The sequence below is a fragment of the Cricetulus griseus genome, assembly GCF_003668045.3.
Source record: "Cricetulus griseus strain 17A/GY chromosome 1 unlocalized genomic scaffold, alternate assembly CriGri-PICRH-1.0 chr1_0, whole genome shotgun sequence".
Taxonomy (NCBI): Eukaryota; Metazoa; Chordata; class Mammalia; order Rodentia; family Cricetidae; genus Cricetulus; species Cricetulus griseus.
The window spans coordinates 70,526,073-70,547,720 of NW_023276806.1; the positions used below are offsets into that span (position 1 = coordinate 70,526,073).

The 21,648-nt window shown below is 43.9% G+C and overlaps 1 protein-coding gene and 1 long non-coding RNA gene across 2 annotated transcripts; both read left to right on the plus strand.

Annotated features, from left to right (window-relative positions):
- Positions 1-309: 309 nt before the first annotated feature.
- Tlr2 (toll like receptor 2) lies at positions 310-21,247 on the plus strand. Its single transcript, XM_027392949.2, is given in 4 exon segments — positions 310-986; positions 15,806-15,905; positions 18,233-19,718; positions 19,721-21,247. Coding segments are annotated over 4 exon segments (2,475 nt in total). The 5' UTR covers positions 310-978; the 3' UTR covers positions 20,602-21,247.
- LOC107979882 lies at positions 2,733-6,756 on the plus strand. Its single transcript, XR_004772066.1, has 2 exons — positions 2,733-2,791; positions 2,894-6,756. It is a non-coding gene; the product is annotated as an uncharacterized LOC107979882 (long non-coding RNA).
- Positions 21,248-21,648: the final 401 nt, after the last annotated feature.

Sequence of the window (21,648 nt, forward strand, 5' to 3'; positions counted from 1 at the left end):
CTTCCCAAGGGCAGAGCCTTGGCTTCTGTGTGTTACCCTCCCTGGCTCCTAAAACTGGCTCCTGAGAGGGTATACCTACAAATACTTGCCGGCCTTTTAAGTACTCAGCATGTCTCTGGAGCCTGAGGGTTATGGTTCTCCTAGAATTCCTCTGCCTGACTGGAGGCCAGCCATGGGGGAAGGCTCAATCAGGCCAGAAATTCAGTGCTCACAGCCTGCCACTTTCGCTTCCTAAATCTGAAACCTGTGTGAAGCGACTAATGACTTACGCAATAGTGGAATTTCAGTATTACTCACTGGAGCTCCAGGAAAATGAGGAGCCAGTCCTATGGAAGCTCTTGATAAGGACAGTCTTCTCTTGGTTATGCAAGTTTCTGAGGGGGTGCCAGCATTCTCAGCTGACTTGTCCAAGTCAGTCTGTTATCTCTGGACAACCATGGAAATCCCCTGCATCTCCCCAGCCAAGTGCTGGGTCCTCTCCTCTGAGAGAGAAGTCCTCATTAGCTATTGGGCTGGCGGTTTGGTTTGGAGCCCTACCTTAAGGGAGGCAAAAATCCTGCCACAGATAAACTTCCATTAATGGGTTGCCTCACTTGTTGAGCTGCCTCCATTTTCCAGACTCTGTATTTCTGTTCTTTCTATGTTATTTTTTCTGTGCTGTTCCGGCCGATTCTCTGGGAAGTGACACTCCCTGCTCTATGTGAGTCACCAACACTGTCTTTGCCGGAGAGAAATGAGCCATTTACTTGGTGGAAGAAAATAGCTTGACTTAATTAAGTATAATATTATTAAATATAATTAAATATAAATGATGGAAAATCTGATTATAGCCACATTCTTTTTGTTGTTAATTTGTGTGGGCTTTATTTGTTTGTTTGTTTTTGGATAGAGTTTTATACAGTGTAGGCTGTCTTCAAACTCCTGCTCTTCCTGCCTTCATCTCTCAAGTGCTGGGATTCTGTGTGTGAGCCATCACACATGTCCAAGTGAGTACTTTCAATGATATAATTCTATAAGCGACCTTTGCCTTATTAGTTCTTTCGAGGTTCCTCAAGTAATCACTGTTGATGAGTGTGTCCTCAAGATCAAATGATGGATGGGAAGAGTCCTGGACCACTGTTTGGTCTGTACCATAGATGCCCTCAGTGAAGGAGCCATGAGGAATAGGGTGTGTATATTAAGAGAAGAGAGATACTGATATTGTTCCCTGGTAATTTTCCTGGCAGTCAGCCTATATTCTTAGAAACAAATGCTATTTAGGGAAGGTGGGTCAAATTTAACCTAGTTATTGCTACCCATTCACACTGTTACATTCTTTTCTATAGTTTTTATCCTTTGCCAACATAGATTTGGAACACTGCAGTTTCATGAGTTTAAATGTTCCTCTGCCAACTGACCTACAATTCCCTTTCTTAGCTCATTCATTCCATAACTATATGATTTCTACCATATTATTATTATTAATTATTATTAATTATTATTATTACTCTCCTGCCTGGTGTTTTTGCATGAGTAGGGTGGGTAGTTTTGTTTTTCCACAAAATACACATGTATTATTTGCCTGTTCTTAATAGTCCAACTCATCCCCAGCACTTGCAAACACCAGACTCCATTTGTACCCTGCACACATTTCCTTTTGTACTTCTCACAGTGAGGATGACTTGGTCAGTATTTCACAGCCAGCAAGACAGCTCAGAGTCGTTTCATAATGAGTACTCAGCACTGCTTCTTGGTGTTCTTTAAGTGTCCAGATGCATCTCAAATCCCTTTGGAACATTATTTTTTATAGCAGAGTCATGTTGTCCTAGCCTTTAAAAGGCCAGTCTGGACCACTTACCCAAAGGAAGCAGAGGTGGGACTCAGCCCTTTGCACCCTGGATGTGCTCAGGGATGGCTAAGTGGTATTGCTCAGCAGATTCTGATGTCTGTTCAAAGCAGAGGCTACTGAACCTGGAAATAGAAGGCTGAATGTAAACAGAGTGAGGGATTGATTGCACGACACCTTTCTCTTCCCAGGACAAATATCCCATCATTATTATCCCTATCCTTCAGTTTGACCAGTCTGACTGGATGAACTGCCAACTAGAGATGAAGCTAATTTGAATCATATAGCCTTTCTTGAAAACACTGTCTAACCTTGAGGATTTGCTCGTGTTGTGCACAAGGATGGTTTCCACTTCCCAGATGTGAAAGTGGAGTCTTGTTATCTACCCAGTCACACAGCCAGTAGGTGGAACCATCAAGATCTAAACTCAAGTCTGCCTGACAAGAAGCACTTACCCTATGTGTCACACTACATCTCCCCCACAATGCTGTGGAGACTGGATTATAGGGGGATACTGCTCTGGTACTCAGCTGTCAGCTGACACACTCTGGATTAGAGGCACATGGGCTACTCTGGTGATATATTATTTATGATTTATTAAAGCTTGCCTGAAGTTCAGAAAGCAAAGTCAGCCACAAGCCATAGAAGCCAGGCACACATCTTTAATCCCAGGACTCAGGATTAAGAGGTAGATGGATCTCTGATAGTTCAAGGCCACACTGAGCTACACAAAATTGATCCAGTCCTAAAGAGAAACAGCTCACACAAAGATGATCTCAGCACTTTGGATCACATGCCCAGGACTCATGAGAGGTATTTAAGACAGGAACAGGGTCTCAGAGCTGGCATTCATTCTCCAGCCACATTGAGGATAGGAAGACTTTGAAGTCTCAGGATTCTCCAAACACACTGAGAAGAGGCAACAGTCTGAGGTTTGGTGGAGCCAGGATAGCCTTTCAGTCTGAGGTAGAGTGAGAGCTAGTGGCCAGCTGCTTTGCTTTTCTGGTCTTCAGCTTGAAACTTGAACCCCAATATCAGTCTCTGGGACCTTTATTTTTCACATTACAGGCTACTACCGAAAGCTGCCCGGAGTCAGTCCAGAAGATGATTTAGAGCAGTGATCAGCTGTAAGTCATTTAGAGCCAGTGTAAAGGGCTTGCATTTTACATCTGCTGTGAAGACTTACAACCTGCAGGCCAAGGATGATGAGGACTTATACCATTATTGAGCTCCTTCTATATATCCAGCATTTTTGTCGAGCACATTATATGCAATAAATTGATTTAAACAGGGAGGAAACCCACACATTATTGGAGTGGAATCGCATACTTGAGTCATTATTTAATTTTCATTGACTTCCATCTTAGACCTAAAATAATAAATGGCATTGTTTCAGGCAGTGCTTATGTCTTAAAGTGTTCATATGTGGCAATTGAAGTTGAATTGTGAAAAATGTATTGTGCAACATTCCTGTAAACAGAACTCATAGCAAAACGGGAAGATACCCATACACTATAAAAATCTCCACCTCTTGAACTACCTGAGTGTGTGGATATGATGCGTTCCACTCACTGAGTAGGTTATAAAGGCTGGGACATTGGTCTGGGGAGAAGTCAGTGAAACGCAGTGTGTGGACTTTGTGATGAGATGGAAGAGCCAAACCAGACAAGTTCCTAAATTCTCTGAGCATCCTTGGCTAAAAAGAAGATAACATGTCTCTTACAAAATTTGTTGAAGAATAGCACGGACACAAAAAGGAAAAATAGATTTTAGCTCGAGATAGGGTGTCAGTGGAATTTACTCTATCCCCATTTTGGATCTATTTATGAAACTCCCTCATGTTATGTGCGATGTCATTTACTGTTATTTTTCTACTTGCTTTGACTTTCATAACATATATATCTCTCTCTGTGTGTGTTATATATCTGTATATACATCCCCTGATGTACTTTCTGGGCAGTTGTTATTCACAGTTACTAGAGTTAGCTTGAAGAGATAGATACTGCTGTTTGGAGCACAGTGCATAGTTGCATTAACATCAGGCTAGTCACAGAGGAGAAAACCACACGTGTAAGTTGAAGAGTAAGGAAAGTGAAGACTTAAAGGAGGATCCAGAGCTGTCTATGGCAAATAGAGCTGGTGAAGGTAGTGTCAGTGGTGGTGGTGATGATAGAGAGTTGCTGGTGAGGATAGAGTTAATACTCTAGGTAATGTAGGGATGGTGATGGCGGAGAGAGGGCAGTGTAGGTAATGGGGTTGGTGATACTGGAGGAGATGGTAATGATTGTGGAGTAGACAGTAGTGGAGCTGTTGGCAATAGTGGCAATAGTTGATAGAAATTATGGTGGTAAAAGCATTGGTGATAATAATTAGGCACATAGAAGTGTGGGGATGGTGGAATTGATGCTGATGATGGTGGGGAGAATGGGTGGAGACGATGGATGTGGTATGTATGTGTGTGTAGGGAGGGGCTTAAGGCATACATTGTAATAATGACGTGGCTGAGACAGAGTGGTAGGAAATATATGAGGCTGGTGCAGAGAGCAGGTGCATATGGGTAATGAGCAGAGAATGCAGACAGCACCCAGGTCAGGATAAGGGGTGCTGCTGCTCTTAGTAGAGGCCCTGCCTTTTCCTGAGACAGGAAAGAAAGGATGGATATGGGCAGCTCTTAAGTAAGAATTGAAATGATTTCTTTGAATGGCTTTAAGCTTTTCTGAGATGCAAAGGAAACGTTTCTAGAGAGGGTGCCAGAAGGTAGAGCCTGCCTGTGCCTGGAGGGGCATGGGGTAAGCTGGAGATGGCACTGTGGAGAAGGTAGGGATGTCCGAAGCAACACAATGAAGTGCTTGGGCAACTCAAAGAAAGTAGGCAGCAGGGGCCTTCCAGGGACATGAGGAAGAGAGTGGGGGCTCTGGAATGGTCAGATTTTGAAGTGACAAGCTGATGTGGCAATAGGAATGACTGTGCACTGTCTGACCTCCACTGGGCAACTCACCCACCACACTACGGGCAGTCAGCATTCTTGCTCAGAATAGCTCATGGCTGCACCCAAGCTGGGCTTTCTCCCTTTCTGAGAGGGGGACATGATTCATCTTATAGTCCAATTAGAGGTGTTGGGGGGCAGGTATGACTCTCCATCTAATACTGAGTGACTCAGAAACCAAGGAATCTGCAGAGCCATCCCCCGACACCAAGGGCTTGTCTGAGAAGAAAGGAGTTAGCATGTGGGTTGAGGAAGAAGAGAAGACTGGCAGAAACTAGGAGGTGTATACCATACTATTGGGGTACATTTGTATCCATATTGTTGAAAGGAGTCTGCATGTACATGTTATTAATAGCTTATCATGAATACACTATAAATGACTTGCTTGATCTAACTCAGTGCCTATTGGGGGAGTGCATGGTGGACACTGGCAGATCCTAACTAGACACAACATTCCAAAGGAATGCCTTAGCCCCAATGTCCAGAGGTAGGTAAGTTCAGGGGGTAGTCAGGATCATGACACTGACATCATAAGTCTCATGGACATGGCTGACCACCCCAGTAGAGGGGCAAGATGAACTTTAATTGGATACCTTTCTCTTCCCTGTAAAGCATGCTGGCTGGAGGTGGGATAGAAGGTGTTTGTTTCCTGAAGTGTTAACCTGCTGCCTTCTGCTGGCTCTCCGAACAAAGCATAACTTACATATCCGTGTCTCTGCTCAATGGTGTTTGCAATGGCAGGCAGCATGAGCTCTGGAGTCTGGTCATGCATTTTGGTGACTCCATTAGAATGGCTTAAGAACTCTGCAGTCAGTCACTGAGTTAATGAGTAGTTCTAGGATGCTGAGCTGTCCTGCCCCCTTTAATTTCACTCTCCCTTGCGGGGCTCCTAACATTCTCTCATGCTTTCACTTAGCCAATTCAATCAATGCCCCTTCTGGGTTTGCTCCTGGGTTTTAGCTCATCTAGCCTCTGTCCTGAAAGTGATTTCGGTGATTTCTTCCCCCATCTGGGGGACTTTCCCTGCCACCTCCTTCCAGCGATAAAGCCTGTTTAGTCTATAGGATCCTGTCTGTTCAGTTCTGTCTGGCTTATTTCAGTGGTCTGACTCAGGGTAGTGACCATTCCTGGTGACAGCGTCTTGGAAAGTGTTCTGGAAACTGTGGTCTGACTGTGGTTAGAACCATTGAAAAAGAAGAAAATGTTGTACTATCATGATACAGTTTAGTTACTCTACATACTGGCTTCTTGAGGGAAATAGCCATTAAATGGATCTCAAACTTACTGTTTTGCCAAGGACTGAAATAAGAAAAGGTGTTACCCTAAGTGTTCCTGTCAAACCCTGTCTTTGATTTGCTTTCACTTAAGGAAGTTCTGAGATGTGAGCTTCCTACCTCCTGTTGACTAAGAGTTCACTCTGAATTAATGTTACTGGTTTTTATGTGTCATTTTGTGTTTAAAACAGCATGGGACAAAGTTTGATGGAACTTCTGAAAATAACAGAAGAGCAAATGTGTGGCTGGTTCAGGGATACAAATAGATATATACTGTTCATGGTTATAATTGACTTTTCTAATTTATCAGAAAAATAAATACAAATTTATATGGGATTTGTAAAATAAATCCTATAGTGCTTCTAAGGTTTATGTATGATTATGCTGCTAATAACCAAAATATTATGTAAGTGTTTTATGCTTTGCTTTCAAAGAATTAGATTTGTTTGTTTGGTTGGTTTTGGTTTTGGTTTTTCAAGACAGGATTTCTCTGTATAGCCTTCAATGTGCGTCCTGGAACTCACCCTGTAGACCAGGCTGGCCTTGAACTCACATAGATCTACCTGCCTCTGCCTCCCTAATGCTGGGGTTAAAGGTGTGCACCATTACTGCCTGGCTGCAATTAGATGTTCTTAAATATCAACCTACTTTTAATAAAATTTGAAAAGGTCTAACATTAAATGATTTTGTATTTCATTCAAATATTTGCTCATTTTCTGCTTATTTTCTTAGATTCTAACTTTATGCGAAAGGAATTGAGTTTTTAAATACTTTATATGAACACGTTAATTTTATGTAATAATGGGTTTCATTGTGGCATTTTCAAATGTATATAATGTATTTGATCATATTCATTGTCCCCTTCTGACCCCATTGACCTCTCCCTCTTCCCAGCTAGGCTCTCTCTGCTTTCCTGTCTTTGATGTTGTGGTCATTGTTGCTCCCCAACGAACTCAGTTTGACCTTCTTATGGCAGCATGGGCCAGAGGTTATTGACAGACAGGTGGGCAACTTTTCAGCAGCTATGCCACTGAAGAAAATGTCCTCTGCTCCCAAACATGAACTGCCTACAGGTCTTCAGGGAAGTACATACTCCAGCATTATTTTACTCCCATAAACCATACGGACTCCCAGGGACTACATGTGGGAACTCCTTGTGGGCTCTGCCTCCTTCCACGAAGGAATGCTTAAGGGTCTGACCCTCTATAGGTCTCATGTAGGTAATCACAGCTACCAAGAGTTCAAAAGTGTAATGGCCAGGCCCCATCTGTTCCTCAACCCTCCACCCATTCCTCTGCTCTTACATTCTGTCCACCCCATTCCCACAATGTTCTCTGAGCCTTGGAGGGGTGACAGAGATGTCTCCTTATCAGCATTTTGGCCAGTCAGGAGGCCTTGCAGTGACCACTGCCAACTGGAGAGAACAGCTTCTCTGAGCCAGTTCCACAGCACCACTCACCTGTGGGCAGAAATGTAACTGTTGGAAAGCAATTTGGTAGGGACATCGTGTCTATTCAGTAATACAACAGGCATAGCTTTCCTACTAAGTGCTGTATCCTCCCCAGTCATGGGCTTTTGGTCAGGCTTAGAGTACCAGGGGTGTGTGTGTGTGTGTGTGTGTGTACTCTTTATTAATATATATATATGCATATATATGTAAATATATGAATTCTTTATAGCTGTGTGCTAACTGCTTGCTAACTGGGTCCTTTGTATATTAATATACTTTATGTTTCTCAAATATATAAGCCTCCAAGAATATAAAAATCAGAACATATTACCAGGCTGGGGACTTCAAACTAGAACTGTTAGCAATGCTAATCTTTTCCAGGCTTGTGTTCACAGTTCCCTAATTGTATCATGACTATCAGTTTGAAGCAAAGGTAACTAGACTGTCTTGCTAATTGCTAAGATTTCTGCAAAATCCTAAACTTGGCTGTGCTAAGCCTTTTTTTATCCACAGTTTTGGTCCTTTTCGAAAGAGTGTACTATGAAACTCTTGAAAAGTCACTCTAAGTAAGCACCTGCTTTACAGACTAGCTTCCTTTAAATATCCACTGGTCTTGGTCTCTAGATTGTTTTTCTTTGTAAGGTTTTGTCACTCTTCATTGTTGACAGAAATGCAGCATCTAAGTAAAGAAGCTGCACAATCATTTTTTTTTCTTTTTTTTGAGATGTTTGAACATCACCCACAGCAGGACAGACAGAACTAAAAGTGGAAATAGGTGGCAGGTGGCTGTGGCCCAAGAGCCACTCCTGTTCCTTGAATTTGATGGAAAAGCGGGAAGACCCTTGGTCTTGGTTCCTTAAATCTGTCTACTTACTATTAACATGGGGGATAGATAAGATAAATTGGAACAGATTTCATTCCTTTCATGAGCGACAGTCAAGACCAAACAGACAACAATTACACAATTTCTTTCTTTCTTTCTTTCTTTCTTTCTTTCTTTCTTTCTTTCTTTCTTTCTTTCTTTTTTTTTTTTTTTTTTGGTTTTTTTGAGACAGGGTTTCTCTGTGTAGCTTTGGAGCCTATCCTGGCACTTGCTCTGGAGACCAGGCTGGCCTCAAACTCTCAGAGATCCGCCTTCCTCTGCCTCCCGAATGTTGGGATTAATGGCATGCGCCACCAATTACTTCGTAGCAGTGGTTACTTAGCAATGTCTTCAGAGCAAACTGTTCAGGGGCAAAGGGAAAAGTCAGAACAGAAATAAAGTCACTCTGGGCATGGTGACACGCACCTGTAATCCTAGTACTTGGGAGGCTAAAGTAGCAGACTGTGAGTTTGAGGCCAGCCTGGGCCTTTTGGTGAAGCTCTGTCTTTAAGCCAGCGACAAAGGGAGTCACTTCCCAACAGCAAGTACGGGTTCTTGTGTGTGATACCGAGTCTTGTCTGGCACTGATTCTCTCACCAGCATTTTTATTGTATTTGTTTCAGGCATGAGCATATTTCAGGAATTTCACACCAAGTCTAGAAGACCACCCTCAAATCCCTCAAGGGTGAGTCTAAATAAAAGTAAAGAATTGGGGACTATAACCACACTTGTAGGAGACAGGGCACTCTATAGAAATACACTTGTGTCCACCCTCCCTCTGTAATGATCAGACTGACCACTCCCCCTCCCAGTGATCAGCTGTCCACTGGCCCCTCCCAGTGATCAGACTGTCAACCCCCTTCCCAGTGATCAGCCTGCCCACTCCTCACCCCACAGTGATCAGATTGTCCACACCTCCCCATCAGTGATCAGACTAGACTGTCCATTCACCTGTTCAGGTGATCAACTGTCCACCTCCCCCAACAGTGATCAGACTATAGAAACAGCAGACCCCCAAATAATTAAAATTCCCCAGGAATCCCATACTGTGGGGAAGGCAAGGCTAAAATCCTGGTGCCAGCCAGAGGGAGCATTTGTCTCCTCAGAAGAGATTCCCCTTGGTTTTTACAACTTAAAGGGCCACTTGCAGGCATACTACAGCTGAGACAACATTTGTGTGTCTGTTAATGGGGGTGCCTCTCTGTTCCCCCAAAGAGACATACCATTCAGCTGAGAAGAAAACATATGAGTGTACTTGGAAAGAAAACAAATGTTTTGAAAATCTCCGTCTTTTGCCTTTTGGGGGTGGGGTGTATGCTAAGCAGACGTTCACATCACACTGCATGAGTGTTTGCACACCCTTCGAGGACCTGTGAACCTGTACTTGATTGGGAACGTTGATAAACCAATGCCTATAATACCTGTAACTGGGCTGTGACTAGAAAAGTGACAGAATGTTCACCTTCAAATGTTCCAGTGTTTCTCCGGTTGGGCCATGCCAGGAGAGCCTCAAGTTGCAATTGAAGTTCCCCAGGTGTCAGCCCACCAGAAGGAAATCCTCTGATAGACCAATCTCGTTTCAGCAAGGCCACAGGACTGCAGACTCTGAAATGATTTTGCTCCAGCTCTTTCTCTGGTTTCTAGCATGATGTGAGTGGACGTGAAGAGATCCCCATGGCCTGCAATGTAGTGTGTTTATCTCTGGGAAACATCCCATTCTACTGGGCATTTTTACCTATGGATTATCAAAAAGATGACACCTCCCTAAACTTTACTGTCTATTTTGATAATAATGATAATTTATGCTGAGTTTTGATGAATAAAAATAAATATAAGGGCCCGGTGGTGATGTTCACACCTTTAATCCCAGCACTTGGGAGGCAGAGGCAGGCAGATCTCTGTGAGTTCAAGGCCAGCCTGGTCTAGAGTGAGTTCCAGGACAGGCTCCAAAGCAATACAGAGAAACCCTGTCTTGAAAAAATAGGGGCTGGAGAGATGGCTCAGAAGTTAAGAGCACTGACTGCTCTTCTAGAGGTCCTGAGTTCAATTCCCAGCAGCCACATGGTGGCTCACAACCATCTGTTATGAGATCTGGTGCCCTCTTCTGGTGTGCAGATATACATGGAAGCAGAATGTTGTACACATAATAAATAAATAAAATCTTTTTAAAAAACCATAAATAAATAAATAAATAAATAAATAAATAAATACATGGATGTTTCTCAGCCAGAGTGTGTGAGTTTTACCTAAGGAGCTGCATGGATTGTAGCTCAAGTTAAGGATTAACAATTGAGTCCCAGTAGCCCAGCTAGTTTAAATTCTTTTAGCCTTAATGTCAGGGGATGTGTTCGAAAGTCTCGGAGTGCATCACAGCTGAAACAAAACTTTGAAAATAGCAAAGTTAGACTAATGTGTTTATGTTAAATGACTTTGAGGTGAAAAGGCCAAGAAGACAATCTAGTTTTAGAAAGGCACGTAGTCGAATGTGAAACTCTTTAAGGTCAGGGAACAAGAACAAAGCAGCCTGATCATTATAGGCTGATGAACTCTCCTTGCTGGGTTTGGTTGATGACTAAAGGTGATGACTAATTCCTTATATCCATTTCTGCCCTCAATTTCTCTCTCTCTCTCTCTCTCTCTCTCTCTATCTATCTATCTATCTATCTATCTATATATATATATATATTAGAGCTTTCATATATGAAAGTTTAGGTTTGTGATTCCTTTAAGATTCCTTGTTAAGACTACCTTTCAAGTTAAGTAATAAAGTAATTGGCCCTTTGTTTGTTACTGCAAAATTCAGCCTGCCAGGAAAAGACCTGACAAGAATACCTTGCTTGCCCACACAGTTAATCTATAACAAGTTGCTTGGGTATGAATGTATGTGGGTTTTCATTTGTAATTCGTATAATGATTAATCATGTAAGAGAGATGAAAAACATGTTTTTACCTATAATCATTCACTTGAGAAATGGAATGCAACTGTTTTGACTCTTGTACTTCCTGGAAGATTCTGTTGGGGTATAAAAGCTATGAAAAAAACATGAGAGAGAGAGAGAGAGAGAGAGAGAGAGAGAGAGAGAGAGAGAGAGAATAAAGAAGGAACTCATTAAGAGAGTTTGTGAGTACCTTTTTCCCTAACCCCCTCTCAGACAGAAAAGTTTAGCTTTACTGACTCACGGACTCTTGTTGAAGCCCTGTGCTTCTGGAGACTGCCGCCCCCCCCCCATATAGCAGTAGAGAAGTGAGTGGAGCTCCAGCATTCACCTCTCTGCTCCTTCCTATGGACACAGTGTGACCAGCACCGTCAGACTCCTGCTGCCATACCTTCCTCACCTTAGAGACTACAGTCTCAAATGTGAGCCAAAGGAAACCTTCCCTTCATTAAGTCCTGTTTGCCATAGCAATGGGAAAGGTGATTAATGTAAAGTGGAACACCATCCAGCCAAATTTAACTCAGTATTTTGCAGATGCCACAGCGTAATCTTTCATTCAGCCACAACTCGAAGGATACATTTTTAGATGCACACTTAAGATTCTGCCAGAGGCTTTGAAAAATAAACTTTCTCTAAGGAGCTAGCTAAGGACTAAGGGTGGGGTGGAGCTATGTCACCATTTCTACAGATTGGGACCAGAGACTGATGTGGGGTGTCTCTAGGCCAAGAGGAAGTCCAGGAGAGTTCTGGGTAAGGAAGTTTATGGTGCATTGCAGCTGGCATTTTAGCTGAAGTGAGCACCCTACTGCAAGAATTCTAGCAGGAAGGAGATATTTTAAAGAAACGCTTACACTCTCTCTTTGGTTAATGGATTATTGCAACAACGGGGCCCCAAGAAATTGTTAAAAGTTCTACCTGCCAATCACAGGAAGTTTTTGTCAGCTCACCATAGGGGAGAGACTAGAAGCCTGGACAACGATGGTTAAATGACTGGGGATACCACACCTTGACCAAGACTGTCTACTTATAGGTACTTCTTGTCAGACCTAAACTTAAACCTGTGACAGGATGATGGATTTAGGATGGGGTGTCATGCATCTCTTTATTTAATTGTCTTCCCGATGTGGCTATACCCAATAGCTATTTCTCTCACATGTCAATCCTCTTTGGAGCAGGCTTAGAGCTATACCTGAGGTATATTTTGTTGGTGATTGGCACCTATCAGTGCAGTTAATAGTCAAGGCTCACCATCACTGGAGGATCCGCTACTCTGTACATAAATGTTGCTGGTAGGAATTTGTGGATAAATGAATGGCTTTGTTTGTTTGTTTTGAGACAGCAGCTCATATAGCCCATACTGGCCTAATACTCCCTGCACCTCTTCTTCCTTGACCTCCCAAATCATGGGATTATAGGTGTAAGCCACCACACCAGGCAGAAATCAATGACTGTTACTCAGCTTTGCTTTTAGGATTACAAAGCAGTAAACTAAGTTAACCTAGGAAGTTCAAATGTCTAAGAGAGCCAGGGGAGGGAAGGCAGCCACTGCAGTCCCAGGCTGCTTATCCACATGGTAAACCCATAGAACCAGACTCTAAGAAAATAGTTCACTCTCAAGTTTGCATTGCTGTTTACTGATTCATTGAATTTTGAAGGGCCAGGGGTTAGAAAACCACACTCCACAAGAAGTCAGTTTGGAATCCAAAGTCACAGCTTTTGTGACAGCAAATATAGGAGGGGCTTTCTCTGAGTCTTATCTATACAACATCTGGATCTGCCAAAGAGGAACATTATTGTCACCGACTCTTTCAAAGGCTAAACTCATAGGGAAAGAGATTGGAAAACCAAACCATGCAAGAGCCCAGTAGTCGCTTCTCTGGGTGCATTCTCTTCCCCGGAAGCAAATCCCTCTCAAATATATCCTCTCTCCCATGAAGAGATTTGGGAGGGGGGGCATTGGAGACAGGATTTCTCTGTGTGGTCTTGGAATTCACTCTGTAGACCAGACTGGCCTCAAACTCACAGACATCTGCCTGCCTCTGCCTCCTTTAGTGCTGGAATTAAAGGTGTGCACCACACCCAGCATGAAGAGGTTTATAAGCACCAACACATTGGCCCTTCTTTGAGTCTCCTTGGCATGTGTGTATGTGAAGAAATCTGCTTTTTTCTTGTTTTCAGATTGTTTCAGCAGGTTCAAGGATGTAACTTTCGGAGAGAGAGATGACAGAGACACACAGAGAGACACACACATACAAGAGATACACAGAATCAGGGACAGAGGGTGTGTGTAACTCTCTATAGAATCTTAAGAAGTATGAGAGAGGTGGAACTGAGGACAGAAGAGAACCCTTGGTTTAAGGAAAAATTCTAACTTCAAATCTGGCTTAGATTTACAGGACATTTCCTTAGGTAAACGGGAGTGAGGATGTCTGCTTTGCATTCAATCTCACGTTGCCAGGGTCAACTGGAATCATAGGCACAATGGAACGTTTATTAACTTGTTTAAAAGTAAGAGGTTTTCCCTTCATAATTACTCCTTGCTGAGGAAGATGGAGCCTCATCTCCATCATGAAGCAAACCAGTCTAGGCTGTTTTTAGAATGGCTTTGAGATGCAGATATGTGCTACAGAAAGGGAAGTAGTTAGCTTCAAAGAGGCAGGTGGAATGAGAGAGCCTCCTTGGAGGAAGGATGGGTTTGCCCTAGCACACCGGCAGGGTCCAGTCAGGTTGTAGGAAAGAAAGAAATCTGTCCTGTCCTAACCCATTCATGTCCTGGACAAAATGCTGCGGTGCTGGTCAGGTGTCTAGTAGACTCTTAATAGATGTTGAGCGGAAACGGATGGTAGAGACATGCTGGCAGGGTACACAGTGTTGCAGCTTTTGAGAATGGAAAGAAATCAGAGAGAGTTCAAAAGGTGTGTTCCAGGGCAAGGAGAGGTTTTGTGACTGGAGTAGTGAGGATTAGAACCTAGGTCTTGGCAGCCCTGGCTAGCCTCTCCTACTGGGCCCCAATAAGCTACTTCAGTGATTAGGAGTTAACAGCAGAGGAATATCTATTGGGCATAGCCACATTGAGAAGACAACTAAATAAAGAGGTACGTGACAACCCCCATCCTAAGTCTATCATCCTGTCATGGGTTTAAGTTTAGGAATGGCAAGAAGTATCCATAGTCACAGTCCTGGTCAAATTATTTCTAATTAGTCACAATTTAAATAGTATTGATTTTTCAGTCATTCTGCCATCATTGCCCAGGTTTCTTCCCCATGGTGACCTGACAAAAACTTCTTGTGATTGGCACGCTGTTGCAACCCTTAACTTCTCCCAACGGGGAAATTCCAGTTTCTTAGGACCTCATTGCTGCAACAGTCCATTAACCAAAGAGAGTGTAAGCGTTTCTTTAAAATATCTCCTTCCTGCCAGATATCTGGCAGCAGGGTGCTCAACTCAGCTAAAATGCCAGCTGGGACGCAGCGTTCTTTTTGGTAGCCCAGTCTAGGGCACTCAGGGAAATCCCACACGGAGCCACTGGCCTCTCAGTTCTGGGTTTTCTGCCCTGTTGCTTCTGCCAAGTTCTAGTGCCACGCTTAGCTCCCGGTACAGACCCCGTGGGCGGTGCCAGCCGCACGGGGCGGTGCTGGTGACCGGGAAGTTCATGCCCTAGGCTGGGGACATCCCCTTCCCTCACTTCCCGGTCCTCGAGGCCCGGGACCCAGACAGTCAGAGGGCTCGGGCGAGAGGAGGCTGGTTGTCCCCAAGGTAGGTCGGTCGCTCCCACTACAGGTTCTCTGCACCCCTTGAGAGCAGGCAGGACCAGAGGCGGCGAGGCGCCCCGCAACGCGGGGACCCAGTTCTCACCGTGATGCACCTGCGCCCCCAGCCGGGCGTTTGAGCTTTGGAGACAGATATATCTACCTGTGTGTGGTACCTGTGGGAAGAGGGACACCCAGAGAGGGGAGGAGCCCGGTAGAGCTGCAGCGACTGCGAGCCCAGAGCCCGCGGCAGTGTGACGGGCTGTGACTATTAGTGTCGCTGGCTCCTGGTTCTGGAGCGTCTGCAGTGCCTCCGAACCCTGGGACTCTTGTGGTGTCTGAGCATTGCTGGAAAGGGCTGTCCTCCAGCCCAACCCTCTGGCTGGGAACCTAGTGCAGAGTTGGTAAAGACATCAATTGTAGGGGGTGTGTCCGCAATCACTGTTTCGGACTAGCAAGCAGTGAAGATTATACTGAGACCTAGAAGTGGAAAAAATGTCGCGCGAGGCGGTGCAAACTACTCCTTCCTAACTGGGATTTTTGCTTCTGCGTGTGGGGCCTTCACTTCTCTGTGTTCCTTTATCTCTGAACATCTGAGTTGCGTCTCTGGTCAGAAAACAACTTACTGAAAGGACAAACAGAGTGTGTGGAGTTCTTTCTGAGTGTCTGCTTATTATGGCTTCTTCAGTTCCATAAATGAGAATCTTGTGTTTACATCTTAGATGCTGGGAAAAGGCTTTTCTGTTTTCAAAAAGGAGAAATTACTTCGGGCATAAAACGTCAACTTGCTGGGATGATTGGAAGGTCTTGCCTACGCAAAAGGTTGGTGGGGCAGCTTGGCTTAGACATAGAGACCCTCTTCCTCCCTCCCCGGAAGGGAAATAGCGAACATTATGACTATAGGTAGCGAACATTATGACTATAGGAAATGACTTATTTCACCATATTCCGAGTTCCTTGCTGTTCCAAGAATAGAATACTTACAACTTAAACTTATACTTTTTTTTTTTTAACCAAAAGTGCCAGATGCTGGCAGTATGCTTTGGAAGTTTCTAACTTCCAAAGTTAGAAACTTTGCTCTATTAGTTAATCTTTTTGCACCTCTACATTTATAAGTAAATTAACATTTAACTGGACAAATGCCCAATGGGAAATCATCCCCATGTTTAAAGATGTCAAGAGAGAACACATAAAAATAAGGAAAAATACAGAAAGGGCATAATATTATGATTGGAAACCTCAAAATATAAATTATATTGAATAAGAGGGACTTCATTTAAATAATCAGGTTAATGGTGTCAGAAAAGACTTAATTCTACAACCTAGAAATTATCTGCTGGTTTATCTTTTTGAGATGGTCTGATGCATTATGGGTTGGCCTTGAACTCACTCTGTGATGGTGGATGACTTTGAACTGTTCCTCCTGCCTGCACCTCAGGAGTGCTGGGATCCCAATGTGCACCACTGTGCCCCATTTATTCAACACTAGGGATCAAATAAAAGTGGAACACTTTGCTCTACTGATGGACCTGTCATCTGCAGATTCCAAGAAATACTTTTTTTTTCCAGACAAGGTTTTTCTAGCTTTAGAGCCTGTCCTGAAACTCCCTCTATAGACCAGGAAGACCTCGAACTCACAGAGATCTGCCTGGTTCTGCCTCCCAAGTACTGGGATTAAAGGCGTGCGCCATTATCGACCCTGAGATCTATTTCTTGACAGCTTGCTTGGAGGTTCTGGCAGGGGAGTGCAGCTACTCATATACCCTTGACCAAAGACTGGTCCTCCTCTATTAGGGGAAGGTCGTCCTCTTTGAACTAGTGTGCAGCTTCCGGAGGGAGGCACACGGATAGGTGGGGGGGGGTAAGGGGGACACCAGCCTAGCCAGCCAGATCAGCCAAATCAACGCTGGCGATCAACAGGGGTGACAGATATTGCAGCCAGATCTCCGTCATATACAAGATACATTTCCCAAGGATACTAAAACTCAAAAGGGAAAATGTACAACCAGTCATCAAAAGAAAGCTATACGGGCTGGAGAGATGGATTGGCAGTAAAGTGCACTTCCTGCACTTTCAGAGGACCTGGGTTCAGTTCCCAGCATCCACATGGTTATAGGGAATCTAATCCTTCTTTTGGCTTCCTAGGGCATTGTACACACAAGGTACACAAGTATACATTCAGGCAAAACTCTCATACATATACAATAAAATGGCATTTGCCACCAGGCCCGATGACCCGAGTTCCATTTCCAGAATCCACATTGTAGGAAGAAAGAACGGGTTTTTTCAAATCGTTCTCTGACCTCCACACAAATAAATAAGTGCAAAAGTATTTTGGAAAATTGTAGTGTTACTTAAACCGAGCAAATAATACAATGGCACGTGGATGCACAGAACAGCTACAGGCTACAGAGCCCAGAAGGTGAACTGGGAGAAAAGTGTTGAATTCTTCCACGAGAGCATATTGGGAAAGTGAAGCAAAGTACCGTATTTCATTCACATTCATCTAACTGGCCCACGTGGGTTTGGACACCGCTTCCTGGACTTTACTCTGCAGAAAGAGAAGGTTCTGAGAGTCTGATTGCCCCTCATCTCAGCAAGCCATTCACTCCTCTGCCTAGGACTCCAAGCCATCTTCCTGTCTGCTGGTAGGAGGAACAAGGCAGACTCAGTGGGCATGAAACTTTTTCTTTTGGTCAGAGAATAGGCTGATTCCCTTATTTGGCTCATGTGCCCAGTGAAAGAGATGGTTTAATACTGTGGGATCATGAGCTATGGGAGCAATGAATCAAGGAAGAGACAAGCTTGATGAGGCTTTAAAGAAACCTAGAACCCATAGGGCCAAGTCCAGTTCATTTCTTTATCTATTTGCTTGTTTATCCAACCATGTATTCGTTTGTACTGAGTCCTGTTTTTTTTTTTTTCCCTCAAATGGTTGTGTTTTAAGTTTCTTCACTGGCAGAAAAGTATCTGCTAGTACTATTGTATATATCAGGAAATTAATTTTTAATCCACATTCATGGAATGCATTTGCCTCTAACTTCTTGCTTGTACACGCACATTTGCAAGGGGCAGGGGATGCACACAGGAGTGAGAGTCATGATCTGCTATCAGGCACACCCAGTCACATGTGCTTCATTCCTTTGAAGGTCAAATCGTGGAGGATGTTACATGTTCTGTGGACCTTCTGGATCTTGGTGGCCATGACAGATCTCTCCAGGAAGGGATGTTCTGCTCAGGCATCTCTGTCATGTGATGCTGCTGGTGTGTGTGATGGCCGCTCTAGGTCTTTCACCTCCATCCCCTCAGGACTCACAGCAGCCATGAAGAGCCTTGACCTGTCTAACAACAAGATCACCTCCATTGGCCATGGTGACCTTCGGGGGTGTGTGAACCTCCGGGCCCTGATATTGCAGTCCAGTGGGATCAACACCATAGAGGAAGATGCCTTTTCTTCCCTGAGCAAGCTTGAATATTTGGACCTGTCTGATAATCACTTATCCAACCTATCTTCCTCCTGGTTCAGGCCTCTTTCCTCTTTGAAATACCTAAACTTGCTGGGAAATCCTTATAGGATACTGGGGGAAACACCACTGTTTCTCAACCTCACACATTTACAGACCCTTAGGGTAGGAAATGTTGCCACCTTCAGTGGGATCAGGAGAACAGATTTTGCTGGACTGACTTCTCTTGATGAACTTGAAATCAAAGCGCTAAGTCTCCAGAATTATGAGCCCGGAAGTCTGCAGTCCATTCAAAGCATCCATCACTTAACCTTTCACCTAAGTCAGTCTGATTTCCTGCTGGGGGTTTTTGAAGATACTCTGAGTTCTGTGGGATATTTAGAACTGAGAGATGCTAACTTGGACAGCTTCTACTTTTCAGAACTGTCCACGGATGAAATGAATTCACCGATGAAAAAGCTGGCATTCCAAAATGCAGATCTCACTGACGAAAGTTTTAATGAACTTCTGAAGCTGTTGCGTTACACTCCAGAACTGTTGGAGGTAGAATTTGATGACTGCACCCTCAATGGAGTGGGCGATTTTCAGCCCTCAGAGTCAGACGTAGTGAGAGAGCTAGGCAAAGTAGAAACGCTAATAATACGGAGGCTGCACATCCCCAGATTCTACTCATTTTATGATCTGAGTACTGTATATACCCTCCTGGAGAAAGTTAAGAGAATCACAGTCGAGAACAGCAAGGTTTTTCTGGTCCCTTGTCTGTTCTCACAGCATTTAAAATCATTGGAATTCTTGGACCTCAGCGAAAATTTGATGGTTGAAGAATATTTGAAGAACGCAGCCTGTGAGGGCAGCTGGCCTTCCCTGCAAACTTTAATTTTGAGGCAGAACCGTTTGAAATCAATAGAAAGAACTGGAAAGATTTTACTGACTCTGAAAAACCTGACTGCCCTTGATATCAGCCGGAACAGCTTTCAGTCTATGCCTGACTCTTGCCAGTGGCCAGGAAAGATGCGTTTCCTGAACTTGTCCAGTACAGGGATACAGGCAGTAAAAATGTGCATCCCTCAGACTCTGGAGGTGTTGGATGTTAGTAACAACAATCTCATTTCGTTTTCTTTGTTTTTGCCTCTGCTCCGAGAGCTCTATATTTCCAGGAACAAGCTCCACACTCTCCCGATGCCTCCTTGTTCCCTGTGTTACTGGTCATGAAGATCAGAGAGAATGCCATAAGTACTTTCTCTAAAGACCAACTTAGTTCTTTTCCCAAACTGGTGAGTCTGGAAGCAGGTGGCAACCACTTCATCTGCTCCTGTGAACTCTTGTCCTTCACCTTGGAGCACCCAGCACTGGTCCAGGTCCTGGCCGGCTGGCCAGACAGTTACCTGTGTGACTCTCCCTCCCGCCTGCGTGGCCAGAGGGTCCAGGATGCCCGGCCCTCAGTCTTGGAGTGCCACCAGACTCTACTAGTGTCTGGTGTCTGCTGTGCCCTTGTACTGTTGATCCTGCTCATAGGTGGCCTGTGCCACCATTTCCATGGGCTATGGTACCTGCGGATGATGTGGGCGTGGCTGCAGGCCAAGAGGAAGCCCAAGAAAGCTCCTTGCAGGGACATTTGCTATGATGCCTTTGTTTCCTACAGCGAGCAGGATTCCTACTGGGTGGAGAACCTCATGGTCCAGCAGTTGGAGAATTCGGAACCTCCCTTCAAGCTATGTCTCCACAAGCGGGACTTTGTTCCTGGCAAGTGGATCATTGACAACATCATCGACTCTATTGAGAAGAGCCACAAAACCCTGTTTGTGCTTTCTGAGAACTTTGTGCGGAGCGAGTGGTGCAAGTATGAGCTGGACTTCTCCCACTTCAGGCTCTTTGATGAGAACAACGACGCCGGCATCCTGGTTTTGCTGGAGCCCATTGAGAAGAAAGCCATCCCCCAGCGCTTCTGCAAGCTTCGCAAGATAATGAACACCAAGACCTACCTGGAATGGCCCTTGGATGAAGGCCAGCAGGAAGTGTTTTGGGTAAATCTGAGAACTGCTATAAAGTCCTAGGTTCTCCACCCAGTTCCTGTCATGTGCTATGACATGAACTGTAACAAAGTTTATTCTGACTTAATTATTTAAGTGCCATAGAATTGTACCCTTGAAGATTTAAGTATAACTAATAATTGTGAGCTTTATCGTGAATGCTGTTATAAAAATATTTTATATTAGAAGAATGGTATCTTGTTTTTCTTTATTTCACAGATAGCCAAGATCTCTCTCCAGTATTGATATTTGAATAACATGTTCCCTTAGCATGGCTGGAAATGGCATACATAGACTGGAGATTTAATACTTGTACCGAGTCAGTGTGCTTGCTGAACAGAAACACATGAGTTGGCTATAGAGTATCTACTTACCTGCCATCTCTCTGTGTAACATCTCAAGGGCAAGGATTCACAAAATCTGGGGCATTCAGGCAAATTTGTTGCTAGTATTAGAGAGAGGGTTATCTCCCCCTCATCAGATCTCTCAGTATAAATGGCACAGGCAGCATTTTCATGTAAGCTGGGTTTGTTTTGCTGAGATCTGATAGGTTTACTTTAGATATAATTCTTTGAAATAATGTATGTAACACAAGATATAGTAAATCTTGTTTTGCCATGAGAACAGAACTAGTGAGTATAAATAAAATGTTGATTTGGAAGGATCTGAATTTTGAAAGTCTCCCGTGTTCTGGTGCAGAACTCCATCGGATTTCAGCTGTCTATTCCAGTGTCTGGTTACCCTCAGACAATCTGTTGCTTTTTCTCCTGTGAAAAGTCTTGTTCCTAATTCTATAAAGCTTTCTTTTTATGTTGAAAAAAACATGTGAACATAGTATTTTTAATATTATTATATACCTAGAGGTTTCTTATGACTCAAAATAACTCCACATGTAGTAATCTGAAGACAGAGACCACTGTCTCCAATCCTTTTGTTTGTTTGTTTGTTTTTTCGAGACTGGGTTTCTCTGTGGCTTTGGAGGCTGCCCTGGCACTAGCTCTTGTAGATCAGGCTGGTCACAAATTCACAGAGATCCACCTGCCTCTGCCTCCTGAGTGCTGGGATTAAAGG